We start from the raw sequence: 12668 nt of genomic DNA on the forward strand, positions 1-12668 counted from the left end.
TTCCCAACTCTCTGAACAACCCTATCTCAAAAAAAAATATAAAAATATAAGCAGCAGTTGTTTTAGAGCAAAGCAGCCATCTCTCCCAAATCAGATGATTGCAGAGTTCTAAACAATTGGTTTAATGTTTTCCATCTGTGATAGTTTTGCGACCACATTTTCATCATCTCGAGAAGTTCAGTGCATTTATCCTTGTAAACATTAATCTGCATCACACCACCCTTATAAACATTAACATATCCTGGCCTTTGGATTAATCCCTGTGCCTGCACTCAAATCCCTCTGCCTGCATCCATCCTACATGGAACAGCCCTTTGCCAAGGACCTGAACTCTGAGACGTGACCAAATGGCAACCACAGTTCACTTTCACGACACAAATATGTGATTGTGGCTTTTCTGTTAAGGGAAGGAACAAGACCAGCATCAATATACTAATTTTTTTAAATATATTGTAAAATTAAACAGTCTCTGTACTGGATGGGGAAAAAAAAAGTCAACTAATTACTTGTGTTCACACACACAATTAATATAAAACCTGTTTGAAATACACTTTACTAACAAAGTGCACTAAAAATTGTACATAAAATGTTTTAAAAACACAACACTAGAAATTATAGTCACTGAAATAGTTGTGACAAATTATTTTTCTAGTAGAAGCATTATGCATAAAAACATATATTTAAAATAAACAGTTTTGTGTAACTGCACACAGTTGTAGACTTCTGGTTTTATTTAAGTTTTATTTACTAGAACTAATAGCACTCAGTTGCTTGCAAAAAGCATTAAGATACATAATGCAATCAGTACTAAGAGGATTCAGAAGTTATTAAATACTGGAATTATTATTTGCATTTTACTACTCTAGCTTACTATGAGCAGCAGAATAGATAAAAATATATAGAAAGACATTTCTAAAGAAACAGTTTTTCAGCTAAAAGCTTTAAAAATCCAGTAAAATCTCTAATAAAAGTTATAAGATTAGTACAGAGAAAGACTGGAAATCACTTTTAAGTAATTTTCTTTAGTTCAGTAACTTAGAAACTAGTGATCTGCTATGAAGCCACAAGGTACTGCATGGAATGGGTTTTTTACAGAGTGATTCTTGTGAGCGTGAAGTGAGGATTTTCTGACCTCTCCATAGCTTTGTGTGGCATTCCAGGACTTTCTCCTGAGAAGGGGAGCTCAGGCACTGATTTTAGTATTGGTTTGGGTTTAAGTTTTGTTCTATTCTGATGGTTAAGGCTTGCATGTGAACATGAGGCAATTTCAAAGGCTTTTTGGATTTCAACATCGTCCTTTGTGCCTTGCCCAGTTCCTGGGCTGCCACAGCCTGATCACTGCAAAGCACAGAACAGACAAATCCTCTCCTCTGGATTCCACTCCTATCATCACTTTGGCTCACACCAGCTGGAAACAGCCTAAAGCCTGAGTTCTTCTAAGGACTTCCACCCTGCTGGAAGAAGAAAGGAGGTTTTACTGCTGTGCAGGGTGGCAGATGCAGTCTGGTCTAGAGCAAGGAGTGGAAGGTGGTTGCTGAATCATTTGGCTTTTGGATGGTGTATCCAAATAATAGCCTTATTCACCTCTACAAGGATCTACCAACATGCTCAAGTTTGAATCCTACCATCACTTATTTCTTGCTCTTGTCAAGCTCTTCTTCTCATTGTTCTACCTCTATGAACTTCAAAATTCTTTCCCTGTTTTCTATCCATGTCTCTGCCAGCTACCAACACTGTGATCACATCAGAGATCCTCACTTCTACAGCTTCCCTCACTTTATCTTCATTCCTAGCACCTGCAGGTAGCATTCTAAGTTCTACCTCTAACTAGGGGATCCTATCCCAGACAAATTTATGTTTTGAAGGAAACTGCTTTGTGTCTCCATATTCTTAATTTCTTCTAAAACTCTCACGCTGCAAAAGATTGCTCTATAAACTCTGAAAGACAACTAAGAAACTTCCTTAGATCCCTCTCTTTGAAACTCTCCTTCACTGTGATGTTTACAAGAAGGTCAGTTTAGTCTAATACTATTTAGTCTATTAATAGACTATAATTTAGTCTACTACTATAATTGACCAGGAAACCCAGAAGTGCCTCTCCCTCTCTCTCTTTATCCCACCCTTCTGCATCCAGCATGGTTTGTGTTAACCATACCCTCTGGAGCAAAGAGTTTCTTGTCTCCTAGAAAGCACAAAGCCAGAGCAGCCTGTGTTATGCCTTTGTTATGTGATTTTTTTTTTTAATGTGCTGAAAATACTTTCATTTTAATTAATGTATTCCATTCGATGCCATTTTGATTTCACTCTGTTATTAGATCTGCAGGAAGTTGAACAGATGTGTACTAGCTTAGCCAATTTATCAACTTCAGCAAACGAAATGGTTAAGACAGAAAAAGCACTGAAGTCCTTTTGAAGTGCAGCTCTCAAAGCTCTGCCTCACACAGTTCCTGCAGACACAGGAACGTGGGAAGCAGCTTCCACCACTGGGATTGCTGTGCCTAAAAATTTGGATAAAGTTTTTTCACCTGGGTAACAGCCCCATGTCCACCCTGGCTGGCACCAAGTACACCCCACATTATGTGACACTCATGTAACTATGAAGGCTTTGAAGCCATCACTCTCAGACTGGGATTGTATCTGCCCTTATCTGAAGTTGCTTTTTAAATGTCCTAGATTTGAAGTTTCACACTAATTTAATCATCCCAAAAGTAGATTTTCGTAAAAATTTTACTTCATGAAGATATTTTTCACAGGCTTTTCCCAGGAGCAATAAACTGAAATTCTCAACAGATACTAGAAAGAGAAAACACGATACTGAGTAAGTCTAGAAAATGGAAAGTGGAAGAATAAAAGTATTGTCAGGATACCAAATAAATGATTTATAGTTCTTTCCACACTGCTCTTGTTTCATGGATAAAGTTTTAGGGAAGACAGCAATGGAGTAAAACCCCGAGGAGCAGTTTTGGGAGGAAGTCAAGGGGTGTGGCAGGCAGACCATGCCCAGGAATACTTCAGCAAATGTTATTATGTGACTGACTTCTGCTTATCAGTTTGATGTGCTATCGAAGTCTCTGACTGCAGAACAACCTTCTAATTAACTTCTTTCTTTAGCATGTCTCCATCTGTACTTATAGCTAATGGCCATTAAATGAAGTTCAGCACTATTTCAATTTCCAGACTGAGTCAGTATCCAAACCCTCTACTAGAGCACCCCTTCACAAACTACTTGGTTCTAAATAAATGCCTGGCCACTGGTTATTAATATCAGAATCTTCATACATAACTCTCATTTATAAAGAGACACCAAGTCTTCCAAATTTTTCAAAGTGAACAGACAACAAAAATGAAGAAATCTGTTCCAATGCATGAGTTATATAAATTAATATTTTCTTATGCTTTAAGAAAAAAAACCACTTTTTATGAGTATCTTTTTATTTTTATTCCAGAAAAGTAAAAGTAAATCTTATTTAGGAAAGAGCTCTGCAATGTAATGTGTATTAATACTCAAAAATCCTTTTCATATTACAGAGGCTTGAAAGATCAAAGCACATAACACACTCTCCTGAACCTGAAATTGGTAAATTTATTACATAAATGTTTATGATTTTTTTTTAAAAGGAGGGAAAACACATACAAAAACTCAGGAAAATGATGAACACATGAATTATGTCTCACAGTAATTATGACCAAATTAGCATGAGACAATATTTCCCAAATTTTCTGCCATTACAGACAGCAACAGAAGATGACCATTGCCAGTGACTGTTTCACTGCCACAGGCAACAATGGAAGTCACACCATTTCTCCCAGTTGTTTACTGGACCTGGTTATTGCCCTTGGTTTCAATGCTGGAAGTCCCACTCCTGATAAATCATGTCCTATTTAACCAAAATAATTACAGACAGCGCTACAGAAAGCTGATTCAAGAGGAATAAAGCACACCATCATTTGTATTGCTCTTTTAAAAATCCACTGTAACTTCATTAAACTCGTGTTAGTGACTGTTGCAGAGAGTAAAGAATGAGGAAGGGAACTGATTTCAGTGGTGAGAAATGGCTTCCTCTGAGCAGCAACCCAAACCCCCAAAGCCTCCGAGCTCCCAGCAGGCCCAGAGCATCTCAACGTGCAGCTATGTTTTAATTTCCTTCAACCACAGGACACAAGTCACAGCTCCAGCAGTGTCTGGAGCGAGATATTCTGTGCTGATAATGATGCAAACCTTTGTTTCTCCTGGTTTCCAATCGCCTGCTATGCCCCAGGGATTTCACACCATCCACAAGATGCTGCCCCTCTGCTTGCCTGGGGTTAACACCTTCACAGGCACCACTTTAGCACTCCCTCCTTTCTGAATACCAGGATTGTCCCAAACACCACTGGCCTCCAGAATCATTCCCTTCTCCCGTCTTAATTTTTGTAATTAAAAAATTACTTTTGTAATTTTTTTCCATTTTCCCCTCACCAATCTAACAATGATGGATTTATCTGAACCTTGCTCCTATAATTACTATTATTAGTGTTCCCACTGAGCAACCAAGTAACAGGCAGAGGGTGAGGAAAAGCAAGGAACTCAACAGCATTTCCAAAACTTCACAGTGCTGCTTAAGCAGTCTTTTCAAATTCTTTTAATTTATCTACAGTTAACTGCCAAGGGAATCCTACTAAACTACAGTAAAATGTAAAAGGATCAAACAGAAAAAAAAAAGCAAAAAGAGTAAAAAGAAAAAAATGTAAAAAGAAAGCAGTAGCTGCTGAAGACTACTGAGACCCAGACAGCTAAATCTGTGTTTTGGTGTCTAGAAACAGACCATAATGTTACATGCTCTTGAGCTGAGTAATGCCACACATCTCTGAATAATATTGCAGCCACTCTCAATTGTTACTCACAGGAGAATGAAAACCTCAAAAAGAGGATATGCAACAAGTTGCAATTAATAACAAGTTATTCCCTTTCCCCCCAAGCATGGTCTAACACAGCTCCCTTGGGACCTGCCATTGGCCCAGAGAGTCAATAACTAAAGCAAATTTGTGTCTTTTTTCCCATTTGATTGCCTTGTTTTACAGTAGCATCACTGCATTGTGCTCTGGTCAGTAACAATTTCAACCAGTCAGTGCTGGTAAATCACTAAGTACCTGTTTTACACAATAAATTTTACACAGTGTAAAACTGTGTCACATTACATCAAGATGTTTAAGGTGCTTCTGCTGTTTATTGTGTTCCTCACATCCTCTGGCTGTTAAACTGAATGTTTAATTGATTGTTAAACTAAATCTGCCACTCTGTTTCTTAACAAAAGCACCTGATGCCTTTAAGCTTCTCCAGTATTTTCCTGTCTTGATTCCAATTTAATTCCTTTATGCATCCACCCAACAAGAATGTGAGGAACAATTATTTTATTGGTTTTGTTCATGCCCAGAACAACAAATGAACATAATTTGAAATGAACATAATAGCATATGAACAATTTGAACATAATCTGAAATATGCAGCAGCAATATGTATTAATTTTGACCTACTTACAGTCTACAGGACAGAATGTACTTAAAATGTGCATTGCTTAAAAGATAAAATTCTCTACTTAATAATGTTTGCTGTAGGGGTTGTGAATTGTACACTTTTCATCCTTCACAGGTAAGATTTGCAAGCTGCTTCAGCAGCAGATGATTCTGATATGTTAGAAAGAGACAGGCAAATTACAGATATTTCATTCCTTGTAGCCTCACCTGCTTTTCCATCCTGGTTGAGGCGGGAGTATTTGGAGTGCTCGAGCAGGGGCAGGCATTGCTCAATGGGGGTCCACATGAAGGTCTCTGGACACAGCAGGTCAGAGGGCCTGTACTGAGCCTGGCAAGGGGAAAAGATGGGAAAAAACAAACAAAAAGAGAGCAGTCATATCAGTTGCACAAGAACTCTGGCTACAACTTGATTTTCCAAAGAGCAAGGAGTGGTTTTTAATCTAATCTACACCGAATGAGTGTTCAGTGAAATCACAGCCTTTAGTCATTTCAGCACCATCTCAGGAGCACAAACTCAACCTTGGCACGTGATGAAAACGTAAAATTAACATAACACACTTCCACGATATCCAACATGAACTAGGAAAGTTTTGGCTTTGCTTACTGGAATTCTGTATTTAGGTTATCCTCTGGAGCTCTGCTGAGCTGGGGCCAACACTAAAAAACTCAGCACCTCCAAAAGCAGCTCATCTCAAGTGTTGGTAATTCTAGAAAATAATGGAGACTAAAACAAAAAAAAAAATCTAATAGAAAAACCCCAGTGAACAGTAAGCAGGACGCTATTTTTATTACATTAGTGATGGAGCAGTTTGTTCATTGCTACTTAAATAGTAACACTTTAATTCATGAAGCTTTTCCTGGATTAACTTACAGGTAATGATTAGTGAAATTCTACTATTTTTTGGTTGATTTATTAAGAAGATATTCTTTGCAGACATTCCCAGAAACTAAACAGTCTTAATTATTTTCCCTCCAGCTACACAGAAAATCACCACCTCAGCAATAATAACCTCCCCTAATCAGATCTTCATCTGATTTAAAATAAGATTATGCAGCAGCCTATAAGTCAAAATTCTATCTTTGAGCCATTACTCATGCAATCCATACACTCTCAACATTCAGAGCCATATGGTGGCAATAGCAAATTCATTTTAACTTGCAAATTCATTACACATCTCAGCTGGAAAAACAGCCATACAGTAAAGAGAATGAAAAGGTTTAAGGATACAAATTAGAAATTAAAAGACTGGGCATTATCAGAAGTCATCCTGCAATTGATGTCATTAAGAGTTCTTCACATCAATTATATTAAAAATGACATTAAATGGATAATTGAGATTATCATCTTGAGATGAGGATGATTTACTGCGCTGAAAAAAGGCAAAGAAGCCTTCCATGAAGCTGAGCAAGGTTTGGGAAGGGACAGCACCAAGTTACTGTGACTGCAGCCTGGAGGTGAAGACATTCCTTTAGAAACAGCCTTAGGCAGTAACACCCAGTTTGGGAGAATCACAACCACCAGCAATTCCCAATTCTTTTTATACTCTTACTGTTCAACTCTTCATTGTATTTAAAGAAAAATTATCTTCTTGAAGTATTTCCCACCAATACTAAATTGTTGAGTAGGAAATACAAGATTCATCTCTGATAAAAAGTCATCAGGCAAAAAAGATAAAAATAACCAAACTTCATGCCCAGCCTTGTCAAATACCTGAGGTAATTTCTGAAGAGGTCTGTATGACTATCTCATTTGAGAAACATCCAGGATTGACTTGTAACTACTACTGTTGGCCTTGTTGGTTTTTTTTTTAATTAAAAACAAATTTTTATATTAAATTAAAACAATATTTCTCCAATTCCATTCAGAAACTTAAACCTCAAGGCCCTAGAAAATCCTCTAAAGCCAGAGAATGGAAGTGACATTTTTAAATAAACCACTTTGAAATGTTATGCTCTCTAAACAGAAATAGTTGAAAGCTATGTGAAGGTAGTGCTTAAAGAACTTTTAATCATCATTACTCAGATGAAACTGCTTAAGGACTTGGGGAAAAAATATGCCTTTTCAGTCATATTTAAAAAAATTAGAATGTAACTACTTGTTGATTTAAAGACATTTTCTCAACTGGCCAAGAAGGCAGAAATAGCCAAGGAACTGTCTTTCAGAGCTGTTGCTTAAACACAGAAAATACAAGTGGCAAATTAATCTTTCCTAGTAGCATAAGTTTAACTCATGGCTCTAAGAAAAGACAGCCCAGGCATTCAGTTTCCCTAGAAGATCCTGCTCTCACATCTTGAAATTGAGATTCCCAGACATGAAAACCACTGTGCAGCCCTATTCTAAATTTCCCACTTACTTCTGTAATGTTACAGTCTATCATAAAATGGGATGTATCAAATTAACTGCATTGCAGCATTACTGGTTTGGTTATAATTTTAAAAAAATCTTCTTCAGCACTGAGCAGCACAGTAAAGGGAAAAACTGATTATCCAACCATTCACTGTAGTTTCAATATTTATTTTGGTAATCAAAATACCATCATTTGGAGAGGAAAGGGAAAAAATAGTTCTGAGGTGACTTCCTTTAGATGTTTCCTTCCCCCACAGTTTAGGAGTTTGTTAATAAACTTCCCTGAAGGCACAGGAGGCTGTGGGGATGACACATCACTGACCCAGGACACTCAGTGGAATCAGAGGCAAAAATGAAAGAAGCCCTTGATTCTGCCTGAGATCCTCCCTTCCCAGAAGGGTTTCCCAACACACCAGAAGGAAGAGAGCTCTCCTGTAAAGCTGTTTTATTTACACTGCTGGTCAAACCCACATCCCCTGACTCATCCCACAGAGCAGGGGGAACACAGGACGTGCCCAGGTGAGTTCCCAATCAATGGCATTTGCACTGTGGCTGTATTGAGAGAATCAAAAAGGGAACCCACAGGATTTTATTGAATCAAATGAAATTATTTCTAAGGGCTTTTGCCTCCCCCCACCCTTTCCATAAGCACCTACTCTCAATTTACTTACTTTCTTCAGAATACTTAAAACCTCATATTTACTTACATTTAAAACCAGTGTATTTACTTATTGGAAAATAAACCACTACAAATCCACCTCCAACCTTTTTCCTCTCCCTCTATTCCTGGACTGCAAAAACACCTAAACCTGAGAACCCACACAGATTCTGCCTCATGTACATGAGCATGTGTACTTCAAGAAAAATGTTCAAATTTCATTACTCATTCCAAAATGATTACATCATCTAAATAAGTTGCCTCTGAGCATACCATTTATATTCCTTCTTATTCTTAATATTGATTTGCAGCATACACCCAACATAAATCCAAAACAGAAAGGGGATCTCCTAAAAGGAAGTGCTGCAGAGGGATTTATCACAGTAGAACTCAATCAGATTTGTAAAATTGATTTTGAAAGTAATTTCTCTGCTCCGGCTTCAGATTAAACCAGCATTCATTTCAGAAGTAATTCAGTCTACAACTGAAAACATTTTGCTTTCTTTTATCTCATTATATACAAGCCCTTGCACAGTAGAACTGTTTAAGTTGTCCAGACCATCTTGGGAATATTTAACTACAAGACTTTGAACAAAAAGTATCATCTTACAGATCATTCCTAAGCACTTGTCTCAGGTTTCAGCTTCTCAAACCCAATACCACCTGCTGATGAAATGAACTCTGTCAATATAAAACAACTGCACATATTTCTCTCTCTGCATCTACATTTTGCCAAGGAACAGCCAAGACACAAAATTTGCTTTTTTGAAATGTTTCTGGAAATAAAAAAAATCCCTGATCTACTGGGAAGTGTCTCTGCCCATGGGGATGAGACTGGATGATGTCCAAGGTCCTTTCCAACCCAAACCATTCTGTGATATCCCCATCAGACTGAAGGGAATTAAATTCTGTACAGCACCAGAGGGTAAGGTATTCCAAACCTTTAACCATCCTGGTTAACTTGTCTTTTTCCCAATTTTCCTTTTTCTTCTTTGTAACAGGGGAAAAAGCCACAGGGGGAAACCATTTAAACTGGATTGTTCAAGAAGCATAAGAACCCAATGAGTAACAAAGGTTCAAATTAGATTAAAGGTACAAATTAGATTAAAGATACAAAAAGATTAGATAAACATACAACAAGATAAATATCTGACTAATCTACCAAATGGATTGACTAAAAAGCAATACTGAAAATTAGTATGGCTAAGAAATTCCTGAGCACTTGGTTCCTTCTACCAAGTCAACTCATTGCAACATAAATGGGACTGGTTTGTAATAAAAAATACCTGCAAGGTGTTTTACTGTCACTATGTTTGCAGTGTTTTTCCTCCTACATAATATAAAAGAGAGCCTTCAAGGTGCTTTCCCCTATCCAGTGAGACATGCTGCATTTTAATTGGAAGCTTTTGGAAATAAATTTCACAGAGAGATTACCAAGCCTAAATTAATACTTCACACCATGATGGTTTTTGTTTTATAGTTTTCAAATTACAATCAGCCAGAACTTCTCTGAACTTTTGTTCCACAGGAAGGGCAAAGGTTTTAATGAGACTTTAGTCTGGAGATTACTTTTTAAATATTTTGCAAAATCTGAGGGATTTGGTAAGCACTTGAGATGAAAAACACCAGCAGAGTTTGTTTTTGTAGTCTAAGTAAAACTTAAAATATAAAACTACCAAGAAAGACAATAGTCTCAAAAATGAAGGTCAAGCACCAGTAGCACTGAAAAAACAAAATAGGAAGGCTAAACTCTCATTTAATTCTTTTATCAGGTACAGTTTACATCTGTATTCTGTTTTCTCACAATAAAACCATTGATCTTTTATTGAAAGTGAATTAAGATTGCCTTCATCTCCATTTCCAGCCAGCTGCCTAAAAAGAAATGCTCTGGTTACACAAACAAAGCAAAACCAAGTTATCAACAGCGACCTGCTAGAGCTGGGCAGCGCTGCCTGTGCAGGAGCATTCAGCCCTTCCCCTGAAAGACAACCCTGCTGGAACCCCCCAGCAGAGTGCTGCAGCAGAACCCTGCTCCCTGATTTCATTCCACAAACAGAAATCAGAGTTTCTGGATCCCCAGGAGAGCCCTTGGTCGTTACCTTGACCTGCTGTGCTCTCCCAGGTTGGACAAAGCTGCGCATCCCAACCCCTCTGTGCTTCCAGCCTCTCACATGGCATCCAGCTGTGCAAGACCTAAAAGACTTCAGAAAAACAACAAAATCCCCCCTTGCCCCAAAACTACCTCCACAAATTTACTCCCACCTCGGAGTCACTGTTTCAAATATCTTTTTAAACAAACAAAAACCCCCGTAAGCAACAGGCACAGATTGAAGCAAGCAGCTCTGTTTATCCAGTGGAGATGGCTGGAGACCTCACCTTTATCATCAAAAAGCATTGAGCTTACAAGAAAATATACACCAAACAGGAGTTACATCATTGGGTAACTCAATTAATAAGTTGGATTTCACCAGGCTGCCTGAAACTCCAGTGCCAGCATCAAATAAGCCGATTTTGTCCAAGCTGCAAACTTTGAAATAATTATGGACTCCACATTTTTAGGATCCCAGAGCTGCATTCTTGAGAGCTTAGCCACCTTTCTGTTTCATTAAAGAATAATGTGTTGTAATCCTAAAAAAATGTTAAGAAGAATAGCCAGGATTTATTTTGCAGCTCACAGAACTTGAGTACATGAAGTGCCAGTCCTTGCTCTTGAGAAAGATGAGTTCATTCTCGTTGAGTTCCATCATCACAAAATCCGTGTAAAGGGAACTTTACAGGCAGCCAGGGAGCTGTAAAGTGCTTCCCAAAGCACCTCAAACATGGAAATTCAGTGCAAACACCCAACTTCTCCCATATTCTTTGGTTGATAAGTGAAATGTAAATATGGTCTGATGTATTTCCAACAGAAATATGGAATCATAGAATGGTTTGGGCTGGAAAGGACCTTTAAGGTGATCTAGTTCCAATGTTTAGCTAGACCAGTTAATTATCTCACTATTACTTTTAATTGTCTTTCTAAACATTCCTCAATGATTTTTACACTATCCAAAGCAAATTTGTATATAATTTGCCAACTTGCATCTCTTTTCTGTTTATTTCCCTAGTCCATATAATGTATTAAGAGAAATAACTGATGATAAACCCGAAGTGAAAATATTTCTGACATTTGTTTCTACACGTCAGACAAAATCATTTCCTACAATTATTGACTATATATTCATACATGGCCGAACTTGACTAAATATTAAAAAAAAATAGCATTTCATTAAGTTTTCACAGTGTCCCTCAGGTGAATAAAATATTTCAGGTAAGTGTAAAACAGATTAAGATAATAAGTAAAAGTCAAAAAGGAAGGCAGCCAAGTTTCACATCCAGTATCCTACAATTATCATGTAATTATTTGGCCATTAACTGCCTACATGCTCTGAACCCACCACAAAAGTGGAATTAAATTAAGTTTATCTTAAATTTCACTGAGATTGAAGGTAAATCTCAGCACTTTATTTGCCTAAGGTGCTCTGCAAAGTACTTCTAAAGAAATACTCCCCTTCCCCTCAAAATACCTTCAGAAACTTTTACTATTTCTTTGTTTTCCCAACACGTGCTATTCCTGGCAATCCCCTGAATTGTTTGGATTTTGCTATCTTCATAGCTTAGTGTCACTCCAAATAGCTGCTTTCCCCTTGCCCTCTTTCCTAGAAATTATCTGGAATATTGAACATTTTCAAGCTTGTTTTTGATACTGGGAAGCAGCCAGCATGTGTCTGAAAAGGCTCATGGGCTGTCAGAGAAAGAACTGCTTTCCACTGGGGCAAAAAGGGAATATTTGGGACAAGTTTTGATTTTTTTTCCTTTCCCCTTTAGCCTCCAAGTCCTTCCCTCCACTCACTGAGCAGAACACACCAAGGGAGGCTCTGGGTGTTTATGTTGAGCTCCAAGCTATGACCTGCGGCACGTTAATATTCAAACACACCATCCACAGCATCCAAGAAACCAACAAAGCTCTGCTTGAGATAAAACACACCCATGCCCACACTCCAGCAGTTCTCCTCTCTACCACCACTGTATCAATCAATGAGATAATTCTGGTTTCAAAGTCAGCAGTAATCAGCCTGGTGGAGAGCCTTAGAGAGAGCTGCTGCATCGTCT

General features: G+C 37.9%; 1 protein-coding gene across 6 annotated transcripts in view; it reads right to left on the reverse strand.

The window, feature by feature from the left end:
* The window catches only part of ATE1 (arginyltransferase 1), a 68642-nt gene that overhangs the window by 12722 nt on the left and 43252 nt on the right, over positions 1-12668 (reverse strand). For all 6 annotated transcript variants that reach the window (XM_058841125.1, XM_058841123.1, XM_058841122.1 and 3 more), the window contains one exon: positions 5722-5842. In XM_058841125.1, the coding sequence (XP_058697108.1) occupies positions 5722-5842 (121 nt within the window). The remainder of the gene's footprint in view (positions 1-5721; positions 5843-12668) is intronic.

The sequence above is a fragment of the Poecile atricapillus genome, chromosome 6 (assembly GCF_030490865.1).
Source record: "Poecile atricapillus isolate bPoeAtr1 chromosome 6, bPoeAtr1.hap1, whole genome shotgun sequence".
NCBI classification, from domain to species: Eukaryota; Metazoa; Chordata; class Aves; order Passeriformes; family Paridae; genus Poecile; species Poecile atricapillus.